The sequence below is a fragment of the Cottoperca gobio genome, chromosome 6 (assembly GCF_900634415.1).
Source record: "Cottoperca gobio chromosome 6, fCotGob3.1, whole genome shotgun sequence".
In the NCBI taxonomy this organism is placed as follows: domain Eukaryota; kingdom Metazoa; phylum Chordata; class Actinopteri; order Perciformes; family Bovichtidae; genus Cottoperca; species Cottoperca gobio.
Genome location: NC_041360.1, coordinates 20157667 through 20184530, shown reverse-complemented (window position 1 = coordinate 20184530; position 26864 = coordinate 20157667). Strand labels below are relative to the sequence as shown.

At 40.5% G+C, this 26864-nt stretch overlaps 2 protein-coding genes across 3 annotated transcripts; one reads left to right on the top strand and one right to left on the bottom strand.

The window, feature by feature from the left end:
• Positions 1 to 1682: 1682 nt before the first annotated feature.
• LOC115009610 (calcium-independent phospholipase A2-gamma-like) lies at positions 1683 to 23454 on the bottom strand. Of its 2 annotated transcripts, none has more exons than XM_029433734.1 (10): positions 23294 to 23454; positions 21506 to 22809; positions 20406 to 20555; positions 19165 to 19316; positions 18709 to 18803; positions 17636 to 17807; positions 16599 to 16656; positions 16030 to 16221; positions 6013 to 6211; positions 1683 to 3603 (listed from the first exon to the last, which is right to left on the bottom strand). In XM_029433734.1, the coding sequence occupies exons 2-10, from the start codon at positions 22739 to 22741 to the stop codon at positions 3326 to 3328; spliced, it is 2532 nt and encodes an 843-aa protein (XP_029289594.1). In that variant the 5' UTR covers positions 22742 to 22809; positions 23294 to 23454; the 3' UTR covers positions 1683 to 3325. The 2 variants fall into 2 exon arrangements, with proteins under 2 accessions (XP_029289594.1, XP_029289593.1); XM_029433733.1 differs by lacking the exon at positions 23294 to 23454 and adding an exon at positions 23135 to 23285.
• On the top strand, positions 23414 to 26786 carry dnajb9a (DnaJ heat shock protein family (Hsp40) member B9a). The gene is made up of 3 exons (XM_029433735.1): positions 23414 to 23989; positions 24489 to 24719; positions 25011 to 26786. Exons 2-3 carry the CDS (start codon positions 24503 to 24505, stop codon positions 25445 to 25447), a joined length of 654 nt encoding a protein of 217 aa, XP_029289595.1. The 5' UTR covers positions 23414 to 23989; positions 24489 to 24502; the 3' UTR covers positions 25448 to 26786.
• The last annotated feature ends 78 nt before the right edge of the window (positions 26787 to 26864 follow it).

Here is a 26864-nt window from a genome sequence, read left to right as displayed (position 1 = left end):
TTGTGGCGGGGTTCACATCTACGAGCAGGTCTTCTGGTTATTAGACGAGACACTAGATGCTTGCTCAGTGAAAGCTGCCTTCAACTGAGATCATCAACATGTTTGTCGGTGCAATAAGCAGAGCAAAGGCATTTGTAAACAGTAAAGTCCAATACCCTTCACCTTACTGCCTTAGATTACTGTGGAACAGTCTACTGTACAGGTTTAAACCAGATTCACTGACAGAGCAGGAGAGATACACATCTCATGACACGTAAAGATTTCTTCTGCAAGCGGCTGGTGTGGCAGAATTAAAGTAACTCTATTGATTTCTACATTAATGCGTCACATTGTTGTTCGAACACTTTAAAGCTGTTTTAGTGGGCTTCACCAAGGCGTGACCCACATCTCCAGTAAATTCCTGTAGTCAGAAACGCTGCATTCAATTGCCAGATTGAGTATTATGGAGCCACTAACTGGAATCCACAACAGGAATAAACTACTCTACAGGCTCCCAAATGTAAAATGAACACCAGTATGCTTCATCAACCGAATGCAACCGAGTTTCAGGCCAATCCACTGAGCTGCCGTACTGGTGACAGATTTCCAAACATCTCCCTGGTGAGAGATATCATGTCATGTCACGTGAGGATTTTGAACTCGCGAGATAACAATAATTGTATTCGGGAACAGAAGGGCCTCTTTATGATTGAATGTCGATTACCCCACCATTAGTACTTTGCAGTCAGAAAAAATCAGCTACAAATCAGGGAACAGCTTCCTCCTCCTCCTCCGTTTCTGCTTTTCCAGGCTTACTACCGAACTGACTGATTACCACGACACATTTTTTAAAGACTCACGATGAGTCTCTCTGAAAAGAGGCTCTTTATCCAGCAATGATAATGTTATTCTCAGTCATTTGGTACTCCTGGCTGTAAATCTAAATATCTGAATGAGCCAAATCCTGATCTATTAAGGTGCGATTTCTTACTGAGCGAACAATCAAACTGACATCTTTAAATAACAAGGTCTATACACACTCAAAGTCCCCCTTATGCATGTGCTGCTCTTGTTATTTCCTCTGTAATACTTCTAAATTCCATGTAAAACAAGGCTTGTGAATGACCTCCATCCTGTTTTATTTCCCTCCCCTCAGACCTCAGTTGATGTGTCCTCTGCCTTCTGTGGCCATCGCTGGGTGTCCATGCGTGTAAGCAGTTGGTGAAGAGCTGTGTCAGTGCATGCTTTTTCATGCTGGAGGGATGTGCGATCCATCACAGGCGGGGTTGTTACCCAGGTGCACAGCCTTGCACAGTCATCTCCTCTCACTTTCCTTTTCTTTTATGACAGGCAGCTCAGGAAAGGGCCTTCATATTACCTTCCCCTGAATAATACACCGCTGTACAACTCGAGTTACAGCCAAAAAATATATACTCCTAGGAGCCACTGATATGTTTAGATACAGTACGTACCGGATAGCAGATATTTCACCGCTAATCAAACCTTGGAAATTGAGCAGCGAAGGTGCATATCAGTCCAGATCTCTGTTGGAATAATGAGACAGTTGCGAGCACAAGTTACTGACTTAATATTTGCACGTCTCGTCTTCCTGAGATGATCCTCAAGCTGTGAGAGAAACAGCCGTTTTTCTCAGATCACAATCAGCTAATCTTCATATAATTAGGAGGCAAGATGCAGCGAGGTTCAGTGATGGGTTTTAATTACATACACTCTCAAACAGTCTTTACACAGGATCAAAAGGAGAACATTGGAATTATAATAATCTGGGTAATATCTGCGTCCACTTTACCTCAGGTCCTCTGGGAGTGGCCGACACATTGCTGTATCAGTTATACAGTACTTAAACCAGGTTAGGTATGAATGTCTGCAGTGCATTTTTTTTTCAGCTGTCATTCAAATCATTTTAAGCCATGACAAATCAATAAGCAGCAATCTGTTTTATACCAGTCCCTCAGCTCTGACCTGCAACAGACGTTATAGTACAGCAGAGCGGGGGCTGACGCACAGCACTTCAAGGTAGAAATGGAGAAAGAGGCTTTTGAGAAGAGGCATCAAAGGGAAAGAGGGCACACTGAAGACAGAGCAGAAAATGTGTATCGCCTGTGGGGGAACCATAAAACCAAACAATCAAGCACACGATGATAAAAGCTTTTGAAACTTAAAACACCTTGGGTCTAAAATAACACGGAAAAATGACATCCTTATGACAGTGAGCCTTCATTTGGATACTTATATAGCTGCTATTCATATTAAACCATTATTATAGGTGTTTTAGAATTAAACATGGGGGTAAATCTTTGCTAAATATACTTCTTTGTATTTCCTCTTTATATGTACTTTTTCTTTTTGCATAAAATCTTAAATATAACATGCATTTACATACGCCATTTGCAATACTGTAATGCTCAAAGTGGGCCCTCGTGCACCAATGTTACTATTATCAGTATACAATTGGACAGTTGACCAGTAGCTGCATCGTTAAAAAGGTGCACATTTGAATTGTTACATCTTAGCATTTAGTGCTCAGAGTGACCTCGATTAGACCATTTACAAAAACAAGAATTATCTTTATGTCATGACTTGACATTGATTGTTTACAGTGTTGCAGATTTTCAATATCCCGTCTACACGCTTTCTGTGACAATAACACAGCTTTGTGAGGATATACAACAAATCGTTAAAAAAGAAAGCAAGTGGTTAAAAAGTGCTTACTTGGTACGACAGTCTGTTACTGGCTTTTCTTTTCTTTTTAAAGAATAGTTTTACATTTTAGGAAATATATTTATATGCTTCTTGACAAAAGTTGGAGGACAAGTTTGATACCATAAAAATGTAGCTAAAGCCAGCAGCCGGTTAGCCTTATACTAAGCTAAGCTAACCCACTGCTAACGCTCTTCATATTTACCGTACAGAATCACGTGGCATCGATCTTCTAATCTAACTGTTTTTTCTAGAAAGCAAATAAGTGTATTCCCCAAATTGTTGAATTACTCCTTTAAGTATATAAGCTGCACGTGCTAGCAAGATGACAGTGAATCCCTATTTAGAGAGTTTCCAAATCCACGTCAATCAACACATCTTTCAGTTCTAAGTCGATTGCTGCCAACCACGAGGACAGCCAGATGCATTTCCACGCAGATTGCAACACAACACATTCAAAGTATGAGCGCAGAGGAAGGAGGCGTTTGGCATGTCGGACACATTACCTACTTGTGTGTTTACACAATGTTTCTCTAAACTACAGGTCACAAAGTCAACAACCATGACACACCAATAACGCTAACATGAGGGAAATGTTTCCATGAGAGGTAAAAGGTGGCCTGTGTTAGAGTTTAGAGGAGTGGAAGGACAGACCGTTATACATGTCGGCCCTGAGCTTCCCCCACTCCGTCATCCTCTGGACGGAGTTTTTCTCCCGGGTGAGGATGCGAGCAACCTTCTTCAGCTTCTCCTCGTTCCTCTCCAGATAACGGATGCCCTCAGTCTGCAGCAAGTCGAGCTTGTCCTGTCGGCTCTCGTCCATGGAGATGTCTTCACTCATGTAGGGGTTGAAGCGGTAATAAGTGCCACTAGGGAGGAAGGCGTCAAGCATGGTGTGAACCTCTGGAGGGAGGAAGAGAGGTGAGAGTGAGGTCGCACATAAAAAACAAACATGACAAATTAGAGAGAGACCAAAATCAGAAACGCACAATTACCTTCCTAATAGTCTCAACATGTACAAACATTCAAATAATGTGTTTGGAGTGAGAAAGGTTGTGCAGAGTCTAAAGCTGTCAGTCAGAATCTGTGAGAGCATTACATGCGTTCCAGAGTAAGCACTCAAGGCTGAGAATGTGAGCTAATACCAAGTGAAAATGTCTGGCTTGTCCGTCAAGGTTGTTTTCAAATGCTACGTCTGAGAGGTTTAAAATCAACAAGATGCAAATGCACATAAACAGGCAGCGAGTAGCAATAACAGGGTAAATATGCCTGAAGGATCCAGAGATGTGACGGAGGTGGTTTCTGTCAGTGTTCCCACAGTGGTTCAGCAGTGCAGAAGTTCAGACATGAATGCCATCAGAACCAGCTGCCTTTGACTCGACGTACTGTATGACATTATCGCATTTTGAAAAGTTTACAAAGCTCCCGAGGTGACACAAGCGTCTTCATTTAATAGATAATGTGTGGTTAACTTGAGAGATTAAATATGCTTTTCTACCTTATTATAATTCACAACAGTTTGTTGCTGATACTATCAGCTACCAGTGTGCAGCCCCAGACTTATCAGTGTAACAAGTTTGGTGCTAAATGTTTAATTTAACTCAGATTTCCCCTGTTGACAGAAAAGATTACATTTAGTATGCAGGCTACAGGACACTCTTAGCATCCTAACATGTATGCAAATAAGTTACAAGTAAAGCATGTTTGCAAAAGACTAATTGCAAATAACCATACGAAGCAAAAGTTGTGAAACAGTCACACAGATTGTATATAATGGGTTGTGAGTGTACGTCTCATTGGTTCTCAACAGAGATGTGATTAGATCACTTGTGTCAGATTCAGTGTCAGTTTTCCCAAATACACTACTGACATATCTACGTACAAACTGGTTTCAAATCAGCTTTATACCATTTCACCATTAGCGAAAAAATGGACATGACCAGCTGCTGCACAATGCTAACAATGGTGCAGAACCAAAAACATGTTTTCATTGGTTGTTTAGCAAAAATAAGAACTCAACTTACTAAGATGACAACATCTGCAGGTCTAAAGTGCAGCTCCACCTTATGGAGAACCTCATTTGTGGACCGCTCAGCATGACTGATTGAGTTTGAGAATACAAGCACCTTTGTTTCCATCTAAAACCCCCATTAGATCAGACTCATCTGTCTACGACAACAAACCAAGCTTTACTGATACACCGAAGACAAAGCAGAAGGCTTGTGAACACTGATGGACGCTTTTGAAAGAGAGAATATATGCAATAAACACTCTTGCTAATCTGCGGTTTCTAAATAACAAAGCCTGTTGGAGAGCTGGGGGGGAGCTTAATCCCAAATACAGGAGGAAACAAGTGCAGAGAAGCATCTAGGTCACACACTGCACCGCAGCAGCAGCAGCAGCAGCAGCAGCAGCAGCAGCAGCAGCGGGGAGGGGACATCGCCAAATTTAGCAGAGGTGCCCATGTCCAGAGGTGATAAGGAGACGGAAGAGGTTGCCACTACAGAGGGACACAATGCGACGTATCCAGAACAAAGTCGACCTGTAGTGCAGTATTTCCTTTTTTTACACTGTTGACATCAAAGCCAAATTCCTTCCCTCAGAAATGACACAGAGACAAAGGACATCATTTGTTTAAGTCTTTGTACGTTCTGATTATAGTTTGTATTCATTTATTCTTCATGTGTAGACAAAATAACATGAAGGTAAATAAATCAGCATTGCAAACTATGCCAAATTAGATGGTATGCAACATTAGGTAGATGAGTTTCATGTTTTGAACAGTGTTCCTCTTTGTTGATGCAGCTTGTCTGCGTTTGGCACGGGATGTCATGATTTTTGGGACATATTAAAAGTAACGTTTCCACATGTTGGGCAAAAATTAATCTGACGCTTTTGACCCTGTGCCAGTGGGCTTGTGATGCTTTGAATCAAATCAACAATATGTAACCTTATTACGTGTTTATAATTGTGATTAAAGGATATTTAGTATTGCAACTCACCCATACAGTTGTGGGACGAGAGACACATTATAAAAAAATATATATTTTGTCAAAAATGAATGCAGCAGAGGCGGACATATCCTAAATGTTTGTAGTACGGGTCAAACTTCAAAACATGATCCCACACTTTTCCATAATGCAACCAACAGTACTTTTATGTTACTTTAAAAACACATTACGTAATATTGGAAGACGAACGATAAAGAATCAAGCAACACACAGTTAAGTCGAATATAGGTACAAATTTAAAGTCCGACAAATCTGTGAGAACTCTAAATGACATAATGCTCCTTTATCAACGGTCACATACCCTCAGTGTCTGTGGCGCTGCTGATGATATTGTTGAGTTTGGTTTTGAGGCTCGTGTAGTTGGTGCTGCTCTTGCCGGGAGTTTCAAATGAGCGGCCCGTACCGAGCGAGACCACACACTCCAGGGGCGTGTTGGGCCACAAACACTTACTCTCATGGATAGCCAGCGCTGTAGGGTTGTTAATCAGCAGACCTCCATCCTGTGCACAAAAACAGAAGAAGTGCCATGTTAGAGAATTCACATACTGTGAATGTTGTTTTATGTCGAGTGAAACCAATTAATTGGCCTTTGAAACTTCAAAATACCTTCATGGATTTTAACCAGTGAATAGTTAAAGTTTGAGACAAACACCTGACCAACAAAGGTGACAAACACAAAGACAAGGATCAATGTGCAGTTCCAGAGCAGCTTTTATACGTACAAAGCACTGAGCTAAATTGTTGGTTTTTTTCCTCCTCTCCCCACAGTTTCAGTCAGACTGGCTTTGATATCGAACAACCGCCCAGGAGTGCTTTTGTTTTGGATCCATAATCTACCAAAGGCAATGGGGGTGGTGGGGGGTTGGGGGGTAACTGGAGAGGCTGTGGGGATTGTTGAATAGACATGAGGCTGAGGGGCCGCAGGGCTGTGGGCTGGCAGCAGGATCAAACACACAGGGGCCAGTCCTCATTAAAGAGGCCAGGCTGGGGGGTGGGAGCTGCAGGGCCCCAAGTGTCTAGGGACACACTAGAGGGAAGAGCGCTTGTTTTTGTGACTGTATGTATGTGCACGTTTGATCGAAAGCTCATGCCTGCTCAGAGTCGATGTAGATGTAATGAGCCAATGCATATAATAATGTGGGTGCGCGTCTCTGACAGCATATGTCACATGGATTCACACATACTGGGCCTTGGGGACGAGAGGGGAGGGAACATAACAGCTTTTCAGCACGCTTCTGTAGTGTCGCAGCGGAACAACAATTATGTACAAATATGTGGGAGGACACATTGTGATGCGAAACATGAAGGCTGCCTACCAAGTCGGAGGTCTACTGTTCATCCTGGGAGCTGGACTGAAAAAATTGCATCATCAATTCAAAGACCAGGAACTTGAGTTGGGAGTTGGCTTTTGTAGTTAGACTGGGAGCACTGCATCAAATAATAGCTCCCATGATAGAAGATGCTTTTTGAAATACTGGTTGTGGCTTTTAATAAAGTAGTTCTCTATGAAAACAGCGAGTTGCATTGAGAAATAACAGGAAATTCAGCAAAGCAGAACACTACAGACAAATAATTCAGCATTGGATCGTATTCGAACAAGACTAAGTCTCCAGACAGGAGTGGCTCTGTTCAGATCGACTTAGGCAAAGTGGTCTTTGGGCCAAATGCTACAGTCAGCATACTAAAATGCTCACATTGACATTGTAACATGCTGATGTTTAGCAGGTATGTTTACCATGTTCCCCATCGTACTCCGACACAAGGTACAGGTGGGTCTGATGGAAATGTCCCAAGTACTGGACTAGAGCTGCAACAATAAGTTGAAGAGAAAATGTGTCTCTTTTGATAATCAATTAATAATTTTGAGTCTTGTTTTAAGAAAGAATGCCAACATCTTCTGGTTTCCTTAATCTTCTATGACAGTAAACTGAATAACTTTTGATTATGGACTGTTGGTCAGACAAAACAAGACAATTGAAGAAGTTGGGATTTTTAAGACAAACGATAAACCAATTGATTGATTGATTGCTGGTGGCGCTAGATGAAAGGTTAGTCATCACCAAAGCCGTGGGCATCATGCATGTCTGTACCAAATGTCATGACAACCCATCAAATAGTTGAGACGATAAACTGAAAAACAGTAAAAGTCTTAACTATAAGGATTCATCCTCTGAGGACCATGTATGACTCAACAAAATAGTTGATATTTTAGTGTGGCGTAGCTAAAAGTTAAGAAATGTGAAAAATTACAGCGTTGAATGTGTCCAGTCCCTCAGAGTCTGATAGAGGAAGCTTTGTATGATTTGAGAGAAGTACTCCTTTATGATAATTAACTGCATGAATCATTTAAAACCTTATAGTTTAACTGAATTTCCTGTTTGAGCCAGAGCACCAGAGAACACCCTCTCTCACACAAAGAGGGTTTCACTCTGCCACAAAGCATGGAGGAACTGCTGAGGCAGCCGTTTGACCAAAGCACGTCATTATGAGCCAGTAGGGTGTCTGGCAGAGCAAGAACTGCATCGCAGAAAAGGGACAAATTCCTCGATTGGAGTTGTTCCTAATGGAGACTTAGAGGGACTTGCACTGTGGAGAGCACCAGACGAACCCAGCTGGAAACCAAACAACTAAGCAGTTTTCTTATCATTCACACCACTGTGAGAGCCTCCATTTTCTGAACTCAGTGGCAATTATAGCAACAGTTTGGTCCAGTCACGGGTTCTTTGTGCCGATAGCTCGGGGCAAGTTTCACAAGCACAGTGGCCGGCCTTGCACACAGTGCCAATGCATGTAACATCAGAAGCCAACTGCACAATGCTCCCGTTAGCTTGGAGTTGAATGCTATAACTTGTCTCTATTTCAGTGCACCTGCTTGAGCAATTCGGAGCACAACTGAGGCCTCTAAGGAAAGTCTGATTATTAGGCAGTGAAGAAGCTTGTGGTTCCACTGGAAGATGGCAGGTAGGTTTTTATTTGCGTGTGGCGCTCAGCACTTTTCAAAGAATCAATAATTTAGAAGATAATTTGCATCCGTCATCTCCTTCCACAGCCGTCATGAACAAACAAGCTTGCTTGAGGAAGACGGTGCCAGGCTCAACCTACACTGAGAACAGTTTGGCAGACGATGAAGCTGCCGTGGTAGAGCCGAGATATCCACACTTGGCCCTCTGCCACATTCTCACATAAGGGATTCTCGAGGGCAGGGCATATTTGGACGAAGAGTTAAGTTAGAAACAATGATCTGCTTAGGACAAGCTGCAAATGAGCTTTGCATAGAAAATGACCAAACTCAATCTGTCTGTCAAACACACAGCATGACGCAAGGCAAAGGTCACTTCCATTCATGCGGATTTAGAGCTGTAATGCTGCTCATACTTAGAATGAGGCGAGCGCACTGTGATAAAACATGTGTCAACGGATAAATGTCCTCAGAGGGCACAGCCCTGTCGAGACCATCTGACGGAAGTTTTAACCTCAGAGTCTGAACGGAAACTGCATTTTGAAATGGAGAGTTTGAATTCTGTCTTCCTGAAAGGCTTAATGATTTCCTTTGACAGCGTTCCTCGATTCCGGCAGAGCCAGTTTATTGATACTCCAGAGGATCGCAGCTCCTCTGGCCTCGCCTTTGCCCTTCAGGGTCTAATGGCTGAACCACAAATCAGCTCCTTAATTTTTCCTGTAGCTCGTATAAAGCAACTATTTCAACTAATTAGGGCTCCCACACCTTCGAGAACATGTTTCACTTCTTCCAATGGCCAATTAAATTGAAACACGGCTCTAAAAAGAAACCGTTCTTGCAGCGTATTCTCAAATAAAACTACTGAGGGGATATAAACTGTGATAAATAAACAAAATTAAGACATGCATGAGGAAAAGGTCCCTTGCATTGCGGTTGGAAATTTCACCGCTGTCATTAACTTTTGGGAGCTTATCTTCATTGTGCCAGTTTAAGCCGTCTTGCAGAGTGAGTGCTGATTTGAATAGGAAAGAGGTGCTATCGTCAGGATCAGTAAAAGTCATTTCACGCCCCAGTGTATGTCAGCTCCCATTAGCTGGGACAGCAACCTTCTTCCTCTTCATTCAGCCTGTGTGCCTCTGTATCTCTCTCTCTGCCTCTCTAACCCATGAGTAAGCTTCAATGACGTCTTGTGTGAGGGTCATTATGAGCGGCCACAACACAGAAGAGAACAGAGTGCTTGCCCAAATCTAAATGAGTTGAGCCTTCGACATACATCCAATGCAGCAGTCGCATCGCAGTCCCAATGAGCAGCTGTAGTCATTAAGATTTCTTCTTTGGATTCTTTGACAGGGCTGGACTGAGGGGCACCGAGCTCTGCCGTGATTTATTATGAGGCTCTGCCAACGAGGCTCCATTCTCTCAAATGATTCATTAGGGAAGCATTACATAAGTCGAGGACATCTGATTATGCCTGTGACAATAAACAGACTGTTGTCCAGAGATGGTCATTCAATCAAAAAAAGTACATAATTAGGCTGCTGGAGAAGAAAAACTCTTGTGTAATATCAATACTTTGCACAAATCTCCATTGCATAAAAGCAAGCGTTCTCTCACTCTGCGATCAGAAAAATCTGCTTATTGAAGAAAATTAATTGCTTGAACAGCATCCAATAAAAGGCCACCATTGTCTCCGGCGAGGATGAGAATGACAACATGCTCAGTGTCATGAGTGGCACTCCGAAGGTTGTGTCAGAGGTCTTCATGCCATATTATGCAATTATGCCGACCAGTTCTCCTCTTTGCCTTTTTTTTGCTTTATAGGCCCCAAAGGGTCACATCGAGGTTCAAGTCATCTTCCCAAGCTGTCAATAAAAGGAGAGCCCCATCTGTGGGAGTGCCAACTTTGCCCCGGGCAGGCAAAGAAATTGAGATCCACTGTTCACGGTTAGCTTTTCCCACACATTCGTTGAATACATGACCACACATGTACACCCAGTATTGAAACAATGAATCATCCCTGTCAGCTGTAGCCATTCAAATTAAACTGACAATTCCTGCATGGATATAAATGGGTGCCGTCAGAACACCCTTGCTCATATTTACTCAGTCTAGATTTCCATGCGGCTTTATAATGTACATATTTGACAACTTCATATTAGAAAGCATAATTTTTCTGTCCATCATCTACTGAGCAATTTAAAGTTAATTTCCCTGCTGCACACAGGAGAGGTGACTGAGCACACACGCTTGCATATCAATACATTTTAATGCAGGATTCAAAGCTCCAAGGAATCTCATCTGGAGCTACTGCAGTGAGAAGCTTCTCAAGTGTGGTGTGAGAAGCCAAAAGGGGGTTACAGGCAGAGGAAGATTCAGGTAATATAATCAGTGGACTGGCCAAGTGTGGCAGTGTTTGTGCACGAGTGAAAACATACGAATACAACAGAACAAAAAGAGCAGTCAGTGGAGGAAACAGAGGTAAAGTGACAATGAGAGAATCCATGCGTGTTCGTTTATACTCAAGGGATAAAAATCCAGAGTCTGTCTGGGAGGAGCAAGCCGTCTGCAGCAGGGCTCAAAAGTCTGAGCTTCATCCTCCAACAGCCTCCAGGCCGAGCTCTTAGGGCTTAACACAGGAGGAGAAGACTGGGATGAGGAAGTAGCTAAAAGCTCAGATTTATACTCTGTCGCCTCCCTCAATCCACCACCTCTCCTCCTCTCTACCTCATCTTAGAAGCACTGCGGTGCATGAAAATGTAATTTATCACCAATAACTTCACCTCCAGTGGCCTTTACGAGGGGGGGGGGGGAAATAAATGGAGTAAAAAGATGATCCAATAAGGTTATGATTTCTCAAACTGCCCTTTTGGAATGTCATTCTCTCTTTCTCACAAGGAATCAAGACGGTCTGAGTTTTTAAGCAAAAGCTGCCACAGTAGATGACTTCTTAGACTCATTTATGCGTCATCCCCTCTGTCATTTATTAGCAACACAAATATGAGAGTGCTGATGTGACCTACTCCCTTTCAGGCTGTGTGCAGTCTTTCTGCTGAGCGTTGTGCAACGTTAAAGCTCCCAAGAGCTCACACTGAGGGTGGTGGCCCACTGATCCCATGCCTCCCCATCAAATGCTGGCAGAGGTGGGCACAAAACATGCTCCCATTCCTCCGCATCGCCTTAGGAGACGCCATGGCAACCAAGCGGAAGAAAATGGGTCCTCCTCGCCATTCCACACATGTTCTGGCATCCATTGTGAAACGTCTGAAGTCTTCCACTTCTGTGTTCTTTAAAGCAGAGATAACCGAGAGCGCTTTAATGTGGAACCACCCTCCCTTCATCTCCTCTATTTTTTTTTTTTGCTCTTTCCCCCTTGTTCCCCTCGCTAAGGCATCCTCTTCATTGCTATGGTAGCAAGTGTGAGGCTTTGATAACACCACGGCTGCTCTGCATCAAAAGGTCTTGCTCCAAGTTACATTTTCCCCTGCGTTACCAGTCTGAATCTTGAGTTCTGGTTCAATTAGATTTAGATTTACAGCCTGCAGACTCAGAAAAACATTAACGAACAATCCATAACTTTCTTGAAACGCTGCTCGAGAATTCCGGCATTCGTTCGGCACAGGGCGTGGCGACTCTCCTGCGCTCACCGTACAAAAGGATGATTGTTTAGGGCTTGAATTAAGTGGAAAACTCTGTGGGCGTTTGTGGAAAAGAGCGAGATGACTCTCTCTCTAGGGAATCCTGACATCACACAGAAAGCATGTTATGCTCATGACTGGTTTCAGTGGCTCAAGTAGCCCATAAATAAAGCCATCAGGCTGGGTGGCATTTTGAAGTCAGTGAGGTTCACTTGGAAAGTAAAGTGGCTGATGGCTCTGCAAAAATGTATATTACAAAGAACTCATTATAAATCCTGTTCTTTGACTTTATCCAATATATAATCTCCACATATTATATATAAATAAATAAATAAATAAATAAGAACTCATTATAAATCCTGTTCTTTGACTTTATCCAATATATAATCTCCATATATTATATATAAATAAATAAATAAATAAATATATATAAATTAATAAATATATATAAAAAATAAATATATATATATATATATATATATATATATATATATATATATATATATATATATATATATATATATATATATATATATATATAAATAAATAAATATATATAAATTAATAAATATATATAAAAATAAATAAATATAATATATATTTATTTATTTATATATAAATATATTTAATCAGGGGTTAAATTAACACATTAGCTTCTGCTACATCAGTGAAAACTGATAAGTATTTCTTTATAAATAGAATGTATAGAATGGAATAGTTTCCATTGCTTTGATTTTGTTTGATACAGCCGGTAGAAGCAAACGTTGGAGAAGATAAAGAATTGTAAAGACTCCTGACAAACAGAATACATTTTGTTACAGTGGGCACAAATACTGTAAGGTGCCGTGTCCTACCTCCTTTCACCTATAGGTAATACAACATACAGTATGCATTAATATCAAACTGAACTTTTTTCAATATGTAGTCATTTATGGCCCAATATTAATGTTCCCATGTTCAAATCTCTTTTGGAATCGCAAAGCATAGCAAAACAAATGATAGAATATCTTCAGTCATGGTAAAAAGAATAATCCAAAAATAAAAAAAGGGATTGAAAGTGGAACAAATCAGCAAAAGCATTTGCTAGTCAAGACAAAACCTCTCCTTAAAATATGCTCTAGCCTGAGACACACATGAGCAAGAACAAAAGAACTTGTTACTAAATGAGGACAGAAGCTTTCTTTTTCTAATTTCATTAATTCAGAAGTTGGTTTTTTACCGCAGAAATATATCCAATGTATTAAATATATTTAACTCCTGATGGCGTCTCATCCTCTCACAGTATGACGTTTCCTGCTGCCGGCGAACAGAGTTTGAAATAACAGTTTCATAATAAAATGGTCTGTTTTTTCATTCTAACGAGGCAGATGTGTCAAACAGTCGCTGTGTGATGAAGGAAACGCAGCATTTGGGCTAATTTATGCATCTCAGAGTAGGGTGAGACCTGCTAGACGACATGCTGGGAAGATCTCCCACCACAGGTGGCTTTTCATCACCCAGTCTCTTTCATTCTCTCCCCCTGAACTTCACTATTCACCTACGTACCTAACACATCTTCCAATTAGGAGTGTGGTAGCGTGCCGACGCGGGATATTGCCTTTGATGCAAAACACATGCTCGCTCACGTGTGCCGCGTCTACGTCGAGCTCGCCGGTCTTTACACCCCATCTGTGTGTTGAATGTCGATTCAAGGGAATACTGAAATCTGGATGTGACAGGTCAAACACAGGCTACATCAACTGAATACTCAAATCGAATTGAAGCATGGCATTTATGTTTTCCCTCTGTCAATTATTGTTAAAAACTGAAGTTTGCTTTAGGAAAAGAGATTTAAAAAAAGCACAGTTACCTGTTTTCTAAGATTCTACTTTGCCTCTACTCGTGCGGCTTGTTGTTTCTACGGTGCTCTCTGACAAAGCCTTGACTGAAAAGGTAAAAGGCAAACGGAGTAGCCATACATATTGATCGGTACAACGGTAGAGTGCAGTGGTGGGTTTGTTATGCCACTGATGGCTAATGCATACCTGTTTAGTGGAGATGGATTTAAAAGTGTCTCAGTGAGACTCAATCTACTGTCAAGATGTAACTGACTGGAAATAAACACTGACAGGATGGAAGTGGAGTTCCTCCCTCTCACTTGCTGTGCGGAAGATTTTCCTCATTAGTCTTCTTCAAAATCCTTCAGACTGTCAACACGGACCGTGTAAAGGGCATTTAAATCCAGCGCCCCGACAATAAGCCCCTAGATTACTGTAGCGGAGGACTGCGGTTAAATTGTCTGCATGAGATGTGTAAATATATGCTGCGAATGTGAAGCAGGAGGTGAAACAGAGCATGATTACAACATAAAACCTTCACATTCAATTTCACTGGCCAAGCAAAAGGTCTTCAAGCTGCGCACATGGTGGTACAGTGAGGTGCAGCTAGTTGGTGCATTATTTTAATGCCTCATAGCCAAACAGTTTGGAGTATTATGACAGCTTTGCAAGAGAAGAATATGCGTTTTTCACAATATTTAAGCCCCTAAAAATATATCAAGTTATAGTAATTGGACTGGAAAAAGTGACCTCACGACTTGTAAACACAGCTGCTTTAAGGACTTGACAATTTACTATATCATTTTGACTAAGCTCCCGTCTTCCTTTTGGGTGGGTCTTCTCAAAATCAAATCCTCTAGGGTAGCACAGTGTCGAGTTTTAAAAATTGTGCTAAATAATCATAAGAAGGACATCCCATAGACACATATTTTGCGTACAGACTAGATTTGATCAATTTGGAGGAAGTATGCGAGAAGAAATTACAAAACAACATGAAACAAAAGGACACGGCAGAAAGAGACTCAGCTTGATTTATCTTAATCCAAGGAATTAAAATAAATTGTTTAAATGTAATTTAGTAAAACATAAAATGTTTCAATTAAGTTGAAAGCCAAACATTTCAAGTTCAAAATCAGACTAGTGCGAATGTTGTAAGAACCCTAAAATGTGCGCATGCAGTGTGTGTGTGCATGCAGTGTGTGCGTGTGCATGCAGTGTGTGTGTGCATGCAGTGTGTGTGTGCATGCAGTGTAAGTGTGCATGCAGTGTGTGTCTGTGTGCATGCAGTGTGTGTGTGCATGCAGTGTGTGCGTGTGCATGCAGTGTGTGTGTGCATGCAGTGTGTGTGTGCATGCAGTGTAAGTGTGCATGCAGTGTGTGTCTGTGTGCATGCAGTGTGTGTGTGCATGCAGTGTGTGTGTGCATGCAGTGTGTGCATGCAGTGTGTGTGTGCATGCAGTGTGTGTGTGTGTGTGTGCATGCAGTGTGTGTGCATGCAGTGTGTGTGTGCATGCAGTGTGTGTGTGCATGTCTTGGATTGTCCTCTTGTAATTTGCTGACCCGACAGTTCTGAAGAAAAAAAGGCTTATAATACAACATTCAATATGCATCATGTTCTTTACCTCGGACACATGCGCTCTTTGTTCCGTTGGTGGTTATCCAGGAATTTCATGTTATGCAACAGTTGTGCTCATGACAATCATCCACAATAAAAGCATCCACTAAAGGCTTAACATCTAAATGTAGAGTTTAAATCCACTGCCATGAGTCCTAATACTTCCCACTCTTGTGTAAGCAAAAGTATGGAGACATTTTACAGACCAACTGTAGGATTTAATCATCAAGTTCATTTTGAGCTGTGGCGCCTTTTCCTAGTCTACCCTGTTACTGTTGTGAGTGGGACTGACCTGGTGGAGATCAGTTCCCAAAGGGAACTCCTGGAAATACCCAGGAGCTGCGGATGTGGCACGGATCGCCTGCCAGAGCTGGTGCTGGCAGCCCCCCAGGTAGTGAGCACGCACCCCGGGCATTAGGTTGTAGTTCCTGAACACATACGCCTTCAGAGTACCCCGGTTCACAATGGTGCTCACCGCTGCCACCTACAGGTAAAGGAAATGACATACAGCTCGACTTTCTTTTTCCAGCATGAGGCAGCATTTTACAAACGGATACAAAACGCAGGCACATTATGTAGACCGACATTCTGACAGATCCATTTAATATCAGCCGTGTTCCAGGAGCCTCACAGGAGTCTGCTGACATACACAATCCTGTTCACTTTACCCACGCCGTCTTACATGGCTTTAGATTGTATTTTCCTTCCACTTGTCAATGCAGAGATATGCAAGACAGCGATAGACACAGAAAGGAGCTTTCTTTGCATTATCCCAGTTAACAAGGTGAGACAAAGGCTCGCTGGTCAACGTCAGAACAGAACAAGATGGAAGAATGAGTCAGAGCATCTTATTAAACTCACCTTGGGGCATTCAGGGTTTCTTGAAGTTTCCACTAGAAGGTTAGAGCCCATTTTCTCTCTGTGGAAGGAGAGATAGAGTTTTATTTTTATGTGAATCTCTTTTTTTTTTTCTTGTTACGGATTTCTTTCTGCAAGCTTCATAAAGTCCTCCTGCATATCAGTTAATGGAATTTGAAATTAGGGACGGGACAATATAGGATTATCGTGGTGAATTTCCATTATCGGGACAGTCGTGAATATCCTCACAAGGGACAGGAAAAAGCTGTTTAGCTCATCATCATGGTAGAGAAATAAACAGAGCCTGAAAAATACAGGAATTATTATATACATTATTATTATTATCCTCCAAAGAGACCTCATGATATATGATTACCATATTTAAGATAGTTTGTTTTTCACAATCTGCAATGACATGACATTATATATATATATATATATATATATATATATATATATATATATATATATATATATAATGACATGACATTATATATATATATATAATGACATGACATTATATATATATATATAATGACATGACATTATATATATATATATATATATATAATGACATGACATTATATATATATATATATATATATATATATATATATATATATATATATATATAATGACATGACATATATATATATATATATATATATATATATAATGACATGACATTATATATATATATATATAATGACATGACATTATATATATATATATATATAATGACATGACATTATATATATATATATAATGACATGACATTATATATATATATATATATATATATATATATATATATATATATATATATAAATAAATAAAGCGCATATATATGCTTTATATGACTGCTGGCGATATTTAAGCATGCAGTGGTGTTCACTTTGATGGACTTCCTAATTTTAGTGAGGTCCAAATCACTGCATGTTTACTTTTACTTAGCGTTCACCACTTTCATGGCATTTTAACATTGTTTCAAGTTAACTAAGCACAAGCACCACTCCAACGTAAATGACAGAGGAACTGACCTGAGGATGTTCTCCCAGGCTTCGCTGTCATAGAACGCATGGCTCCAGCCCATCTTCACAGTGCCAACAATGACATTCTGCTTGAAGACATCTGAACCCAACTTCCGGTAAAGATCATCACACTCGTTCAGTGGGATTTGGAACACACCTAGCAAGAACCCTAAAATAGCACCTGAGGGGAACAAAACACGCAAACATTCAAAAGGGAGGGAAAGTGACTGAGAAGGACTGTTAAACAAACCATACAACAGCATACTTTTATAAACAGGAAACATAAGAGCATCAGTCTAATCAGGTAATAAACAAGCAAACAGGTAATTTACATCTCGTTATTCTGCTACTCTCAAGGCCTGGAGTTGATGCGACGCTAATTGCCTGAAGGATTATCTGTTAAACGTAACATTTCCCCTGGGTTATCCATTCATAGGAAGAGGATGAGATTAAATTGCTCTCCATGATTAAGGATCCCTGACAGGATTACCAATCCACAACGTTGCTATAAGGGCAGAGATGGGGTGCACCTGAGTAATGTGGGTGATCAAACTTACCAGATGTGGCCCAGATGGGTTTTAAATGTGTGAACATCATTCGATCTAGCAGGTGAGTTACATTATGCTTTGACAACGTTCACTAAATGTGAAAATAATGTACCTCCAACAGGTGAACATTAAGGCTGAGAGAACTGATAGGAACTGGGGACAAACAGAAACTCTTTAAGTGAGTTTGAGGCTGGTCCACAGCACCCCCTAGTGGTGTGTTTGTATACATAGAAAAAGTAAGAATCGATGTATTGACAATTATTGAAACCAAATGAAGGGATACAATTTTATGACAAATATAATTGTGTGATGCATTTAGGAATTTAAACAATTTGAAACCTTTTTACTGTGGCTGGACTGGAGTACAAAGCAGGGAGGTGTTAGTGGTGAAATTGAGGTCAAAAAACAGAGCAGAGCCACAAATGGGTCAGTGCCTGATCAGTGCTGCCAGTCCAGCCTGCAATGTCGCACTCTGCTCACATAATCCCAACACATACATAGACATAAAGAAGTAGGGCAGGACAAAAAACGCACCTGTGCTGACACCACAAATATAATCAAACAGTTTGTAAATGGGTTTGCCGGTCAGGGCTTCAAGCTTGTGTAACGTCTGAAGTGCAACAAGTCCCCTGAAAGTACAAATTCAAACAGAGTCAAACACAAAGGAGATCAATTAATAAGATAACAACCACAGCACACTAACTGGCTACAAAGAGTGAAATCTGATTGATTATATAATTAGAAATCTTTTTATTGAAATATATATATATATTTTATATTATATATAAACTAGCATAACAAAGACAAATAGGAAATAAATCATTTTCCATTTAACTGGAGGATGGTTCTCAAGAATACATTTACTGGCAGATTGAAACCGTTAACAGAAGCAGTGAATTGCAATTCAAAACATGACCTTCACTTGAGTAAACTCTATTTATTTCCACTTCAATACAAAAAGAAAAAAAAGAAGAAGAGCTGAACTTGTACCTTAACCCTCCTCCATCTATGGACAGGATCCGTATGCCCCGGCCTTTCACAGGTTTATGGTAGCCCACCAGAGCGAGGGCTTCTCTAACCGCTGCCCTCAGGCCTGGGTCACTGGCCTGTTTTAGACGCAGCAGGCACGGGATAACCCGTTCCTGATAAACACATAAACATACTGTTGAACTCACAAGTCTTAATTAGGTCAATCCACCACGATGTGTTCAGCCGGGTAAACAGGAGGTGGGGCTCAAAATTGGGAGAACAGGTCTTCTGCTAGAGATACTGTACTAGTTAAAAAAAAAATACATTCCGCTGTATTTATCTTCATCTTCATCTTCATCCCTGTAATTGATCTCCTTACCAGTCACACCGCATGGCTCTTATTCTGCTACTTGTTCTTTCAACATGCAGTTACTCAAACACAAAAGGCAAAAACAATCAATGAGGGGTCGATCCCACTGCATCTCTCAAATTGACCCGATATAAACAAGTTTTGCCTTTTCGTAAGTCATAGTTTAAATCCGAATGAAGGTGGAATATTTAGCAGTGGAAATAAATGCAAATCATATCTGAAATGGAAAGCAGAGCACAACTTGGTGTGACCACAGAATCAGTTGTAAAACCTTGGTTGTACATAAAACATGAAACTGTGGTGATGTAAATATTAAATGATAGAATTAGGACATATTTTCGTCACAGCACGACTGCATCAAAACCACAATTCAGGTCAACTATATGTTTGGCTGAACACTGCTCTTGCTTATTCATAGAAGATTAACCTTCCTCGGTCTAATACAAGTGGCCTTGTTTTGAAATAGATAAGCGCTGAATAGGTTCCTGACACCATCAGAGATAAGGCAGAGACAGAAATAAAGGCTTCACAATGTACTCTGCATGTACAGTAGTTGCCGAGCTGCGACATTAAACAGAGAGCAACATGTAACCCGTTTCCACAGCTGACAAACAATTTGCCTGGCATGGGCAAATTCCCAAACACAAGCAAAAGGCTATTATCCACATTGTTTACATGCTACAACTGTTTAACAAATTCACGATTCACATACACGATTATGTATGAGTAAAAACCATGCTGCTGTAAACACCGTCTTGACACCATGAGCTAGTGGCAACCGTAAGAGTGGAGGCTTTTGAAATGCTAAGCAGCATCAGACACTTTCCTGAGAAAGCCTCGGAATGTAAAAAAAACTGGAGAAAAATAATGCAAGCCTGTTCCGATTTCTTACCTTGACTGCAACGCCACTAGTATCTGGAAACTCCAGGAGATGGTAGCTGAGGTCCTCCACCCTGTTGATGTAGACCCGTACATCTGATGCCCTGTGCAGAGCCTGAACCAGACCCCGAGTTCGATTGTCCACACTCACCCTGGCAATGATCTGGGAGGCAAAACATGTGCAACCAGTTAGGTTCAGCTATTACGCATTAGCCGGGACCACGTTAAAATCTCTTATTTCTATTTACAATATGTTACAGTAACTTCCTTCTCTTCTCACTTCCTATACCAAGATGAGAGCAATCAAAAAGGAACATTAATAAATGTCCAATTCGTAGAATACATCACAAAATAAACTATAATCCCCAATATAATAATGTTTTACTTTTAAGCTCCATTCAAACATGGAACAATCCAATCAAATATTGTGACATGCTATTGACTGTATATAACATTTTTGTACAAAAGCTATTTTTTGAGTAGCATATTGTATATTGCAATAAATACATTAATGTATCCATTATCTAAAAAAAGGGTAAACGGGTAATGGTAACTTAAGCCTAAAGGTGAACCAGCGCCTAAAAGCCAATTGACTGTGGAGGGTGGTTAAATCATAAGCAACTTGATGACAAAGTTGCCACTAAAGTAACTAAGTTATTATTCCTAAATAGTCAACCTATCTTTAATTAGATTGTGTTCCCTTGATAATACGTATTTATAATAACATCAGCCAAAGGACATGAACCATGCAATGTTTCTGCTATTTTAAACAAAACATATTTTTAGTTCCCATTTCAAATACTCAATCCAGCCTTGACATTAACTGAATGTCAGTTGTGTTTATGTCTCCACAACATAAAGGCATGGCTGGGCCTGTAACGTAAACACCCTCTGGGCCCTCTAACTCCACAAGGGGGTTATTTTTGAAAATAGATTCCGAGAACTCAGGCAACACGTCAGCACACTACACTACCTTTGGACATATAGAGTGGCAAGAGCTCTGATCAAAGTCTGGACAGTAGGCACGCTGCTATAACATACTACATACTCTGAACTATCTGACGTGGGTATCATGTTTCGCTCAAACATAGACACAGCTTTTTGTAGACTTACCTTCTCCCTTTGAAGCAGAAGTTTATTGGCTTTCTCCTCTGCAAACTTCTGTTCCTTATTAATTGTGGCCTGAACCTGTTTGACAGGTGCATCCTGAGACTTCTTTTCCTCCACTGTAGCAGGTTTGGACTCTGCTGCCCTAAACCTTGGGACCAGGGGAGCAATGTAGCTTCCTACAAAGGCTTGTACAGTGGGAGCTGAGTAGGACAGGTAGTGTCCTAAACCTTTCTTAGTGGAAGGTGGTGTAACTGGAGCAACAGAGACTATTTTAACAGAAACTGGTATGAGTTCACTAGTTTGTTGACCCTGAGAGGAAGCGGAGGAATGGTCAAGATTGTCCACTTTCTTGTCCTGAGTGTTTGTACTGCTGCCAAAGTAGGAGTTGATGTGATGGGCCAGGTAGTTGTAAGTGTCATCCAGGTTGACTGAAAAGGTGCTGGGATGGAAAAGTGCTGGGGTTTGTTTGGAAATTGTGCACTTGCTCTCATTATCACCCAGTGAAAGCTTAGGCTCCTCTTGCTTCCTGGCTTTGACAGCGGGAACAACACGTCTCAGCCTTTTCTCCTTAAATTCACGCACAGTCAGGATTGTGGCCATGACAGTTGCTTGGTTAGAGTTGTGAGGATGAGTGGAGGTAGTGGCACTTGCATCAAATGTAGCAGCAGAAGTAGGAATAGAAGGCCTGGCAGATGATGAGTTACATATAGGTTTGGGTGTAGTAGATGAAGAAGGGGGAGCAGCATTAGTGGGAGCAGGATTAGGCATGACTTCACGCTTCTCAGCTTTTGCCGCTGACTCAACACTTGACTTTGTCTCATCCTTTAAAGAATTAGGCTTGAGCCTGGCAATTTTGGAGAGAAGTTCAGTATGTTTGCCACTCACAGCTTTGGAAACTGTGTCCAGTGTGTTCCTGACACGCGACATGTGTTGGCTTAGACCAGCAGACCACCGCGAGGCTGAAGTGTTCAAATACAAGGTGCTGGTGTGGAGTCCAAGCCTTTGTCGAACCTGGTTAGCTTTACAGAGCCATCCTTTACGCCCAGTGATCCTCAGGTGATGGATGTGCCTCCAGCTGAGATGTCCAACCTTGTAGCAATGAGGTTGTTTTAAATTAACTCTGCAGTGAGAGGTACCACACAAGGGAAGTGATGCTGCTGACTTGCGGGCATGTGTTTGCCACAAATTAAATGTTCTGCTTACTTTCACCCAGGTATTTAGAGCCCATTTATGACTCATTCTTTCAGGTGACAAGAGTTTGAACCAACCACAGCAATATTACGCCTATGCTCTTCCTTTTCATCAACCTGGTGATAAACAACAACACAAATTGATGTACACATGGAAGAAAGTAAAACAGCAAGAAAGAAAATTATGAAAATGGCATGACGTGGAATACAACTACTGACTGCTTCTAAAAATAGCTTCTGGAAATGCTGCTGTTTTCTTCACAAGTAAAATCTCTTTGATAAATGATCCTAACTGGGAGGACGACAAAATAGCAAACTTCTACTCAGAATAACATGTCAACATCAGCAACTAACGTTAGCTGTTAGCTCCACTAGCTCCACTAGCTCCACTCGCTAACTCGTAAATAAACATAAAGGCCACGTTAAACATAACAACCCATACCTTATTAGGTTGCTGTATCATAAAAGCAAGGAATCCTTTAATATTCTCATTGAGTCGCCATCCTTTGTTAACGTTAACAGAATATAAAGGTTCACTTGACCTGCTATATGTCCATAATACGACGTCAATCAAAAGAAAAACAATGATCACGTGACATACCATGTGCTTTGCAATTGGCTGTATACCGCTCGGCCCCTTAAACGGAGTCTGTTGATTGGTTGCGGAAATGCTCCACCGTTAACCGTAGCAGAGTCGTTTAATAGTTACCGGCGTACACTGGACTTCTCCTAGGTAGGCGGAGTTAGCGCTCAATATCATAAACGGATCCCCACCCTTCTACGTATAAGGCGGAATTGACGTATCAACAAATGGAGCGCTACGCAAATACTTAGTAATGTGGTGACTACTCTTTTTCGAGACATTATGATCACACAATTAGTCAAAAACAGTTTAAATATACTTCAAAATATATACTATCACAGTATTCATAATATAATATTAATAGTAAGACTTAGTAACTAGCTAGTAGTAGCAATAAGTTCGACTATACTATACAAAATCAGTACATCGTTGCTGTAAACACTCACAACAACTTCAGGGTCACGATCGGACAGTTAGGTATTAACGGCTTTGACCGACAGAGGGCGGAAGTGTACTAACGCGTGACGTCTAGTTACCCTGATGCAGTTAAAGTATCGAAGAAGACATGGAAACGATGCTGCTTCTGATCGCTGCTGCTTCTCGTTAACACTGACTACTGCAACTGCACACTGTCATGTTTAGAGCGGGGTAAATAGTTTAATTGGCAGAAGTGCAACACACCAGCTATAAGCAGCACTCGTGTCCCCCTACAAGGTAAGTGTGGGTCTAAAAGACAGACCGAAAGGTAGCTACATGGGCAGTACTCTGTGTTAGCAACGTCAGCTAACGTTAAGGTTGACGGTTGATGTCTATGATAACAATGGTGAAAACTGTCAAATATAACGTTAAAACTCATTTATATGACATATAATCTTGCGTTAATCTATCTTTCTGGGGGAAATAATTTATGTGGCAGAGGTTATTAGAATATAGCACAAATGTTATTGTGGTGTGCAGTGTGAATCCAAGCTAACTTCAAGGAAAAACACAATAAACATCAACATTTTAACTGTCACATTAGTCAGTTAACAGTAGTTACTATGGCAATGGCATCTAGCTAAAATACGTACTATACTATTGTATATAAGCTAGCTACTAACTAAAGTGCTTTGTTGTTTCAATGTGTTAACTGTAATTAACTCGTTCACACTCCTGTATTTTATTGCATGCAACACATTTACCTTACCAACTGATCGTTTTCTCTTCAATGCAGGGGGCACCAGAGCTATGGCAACTGCACAGTCTGCTTTAACGTTTGCAGTATGCATCCTCATGATAACAGAGCTGATACTTGCTAGGAAGGACTTTTATGATATACTGGGAGTGCCTAAAGATGCAACTGAGCGACAGATAAAAAAAGCTTTCCACAAGCTTGCAATGAAACATCATCCAGACAAGAACAAGAGCCCAGACGCTGAAGTGAGATTCAGAGAAATTGCTGAAGGTACAGTTGAATCTTTCTTTTTGGTCTGGGTGTGAACAATTATTTTTTCTCGTACATACTGGAATAATATTCTTATTTCTAATGTTAAATTTGGGCCAGCATGGAATGAGATCAAATAATTGTTTAGCCTTTCTAGTTTTCAATACAAGACCTCTGGAAGATAAACATGCCTGTGCTTGCATGTTACTATGTTACACTTTTCATGAACTTTAGTTAGGCCTTTTTAAAATGTTGATGAGATACAGTAGTAAACTTGTTCAGTATTGACTGATTTGTTTTCCTTTTGTGCAGCTTATGAAACGTTATCAGATGAAACCAGAAGAAGAGAATATGACCAGTTCGGTGATACCTCTGAATACTTCACTGGGGAGACGCCAGGCAGGCATAGACAGGGTGCTCACCAACCTTTCAGCTTCAACTTTGATGACATTTTCAAAGACTTTGACATCCACAGCCAGAACAGGCATGCTCGTCATCGAAGACACTTTGATGAACAGTCCAGGTCCCACAAGGAGTCCCACAGCAGACATAAGAGACACTTTCAAGGAGGTTTTGGAGCAGGTGTCTTTGATGACATGTACGACGACATAGAGAAAATGTTTACCTTTGACAGACACACCAAACAGACTGACAACAGGTTTCATGGCGCATCAAAACAACACTGTAGAACAGTGACACAGCGCAGAGGGAATATGGTAACCACATACACAGACTGCACGGCATCTTAAATTGCAATGTAAAATGACTTCAGATGCAAAATTGCCTTAACTGCATACAATACTGTTGTATCGATTAGGTAACAGTAAGCCACTTGGTTCAAATGCTGTGACATTTGAGCAGTGACATTGACATCTGAAATTCAGGCACAGAATGACAAACGGTGACACTCAGTTTACTTATCTTAGGTCTAAACTCAGATAAGCTATGTTTTGTTCAGATATTCCCTGTGTGTGTGTGTGTGTGTGTGTGTGTGTGTGTGTGTTACTCATGGACTTGTACATGATTGTAGTAGTTTTTCACTTGTTGAAAGAAACTCGACAGAGTATTTTGTCAGTATTTTAAGCACCTTTAATAGTGGAATTTGTTAAGTTTACTGAATGCTGAATTTAGTACAGGAATACTTGTGTGAGTTCATCACTAGTTCACTCCTTCCATTCTGTTATTTTGTACAGTTTCTTTTGTATAGGTTTTTCCATTGTGGGTCTCAAAACACTGAAGGTAGAAACAATAGTCAGTATATTTTTGCTTATGTCAGCAATGTCAACAAAAGTATGTGACCCTCCATAAGTTGGCTGTTATTTGTGCCACGTCTTGTTGATATGTTCATGTACTCTACACTGCCAGTCACATTTATAAGGTGTAATAGGTATAATTAAATAGAGAAATGTTTGTGACTCTATCCTTTCAATTACAATTAAGTGAAAAGCCTATACTGTTCTGTTTGTGTACCTCATAGTGGCAGAGGACATCTAGATTGAAGCCATTCATACAAAAAAAGTCAACCATATCTGAATTCTGGATCAAACTCAATATGTTTTAGATGTAGAGTACGACATTTAAATTTTCAATTACAATGGTTGAAATTTAACCATAAAATATAAATAAAAACCTTTGACTGGCATGGCAGACAAACTACAAAGATTGTTCTATGTGTAAACTAACTTGCAGATGACCAATTTAACTGCAATCTGACCACAGCACAGACAGGTTTTATTACTTCTAATTGTGCTTGTGACAATTTTTTTTTTTTAATGGAGAGAGTAAACATTTACAATATTGTTGCAGTACAACAATGCTGAAGAAATACTGTATGTAAAAGTACATACAAGCATCAATGTTCTGTACATTCTATAAATGGTGTTGACTAGTTGATGAAAACCCCAGTAGATACTGTTTTCCTTACATATCATTTGTTACCTTGTACCTTTAACTCGTCACAGTGACGTTTTCCTTTTGCGTTGTAGTGTGCAATATGTATTTCTGATAATGATAGTGTTGTAAATATTCAATGGCACTTTCAAATTTGTATAAAATGTGTTTTGAGAAATAAAAAGAGACCAAACTGAACTTCCGTCGGTTTACATTTTTGTTTGTGAGACAGTCATTCTGCCTGAAAGAATTTCATTAGATACTTTTCACTGTAAA

Excerpts from the sequence above, each read along its gene's own strand:
- LOC115009610 (XM_029433734.1), bottom strand. The coding sequence starts at position 22,741 with ATGAGTCATAAATGGGCTCTAAATACCTGGGTGAAAGTAAGCAGAACA. Across the intron at positions 16,657-17,635 it reads GCCTGGGAGAACATCCTCAG|AGAGAAAATGGGCTCTAACC; the intron begins GTCAGTTCCTCT and ends CTCCTTCCACAG. Across the intron at positions 3,604-6,012 it reads CAGCGCCACAGACACTGAGG|AGGTTCACACCATGCTTGAC; the intron begins GTATGTGACCGT and ends TCCTCCCTCCAG.
- dnajb9a (XM_029433735.1), top strand. The coding sequence starts at position 24,503 with ATGGCAACTGCACAGTCTGCTTTAACGTTTGCAGTATGCATCCTCATG. Across the intron at positions 24,720-25,010 it reads ATTCAGAGAAATTGCTGAAG|CTTATGAAACGTTATCAGAT; the intron begins GTACAGTTGAAT and ends CCTTTTGTGCAG.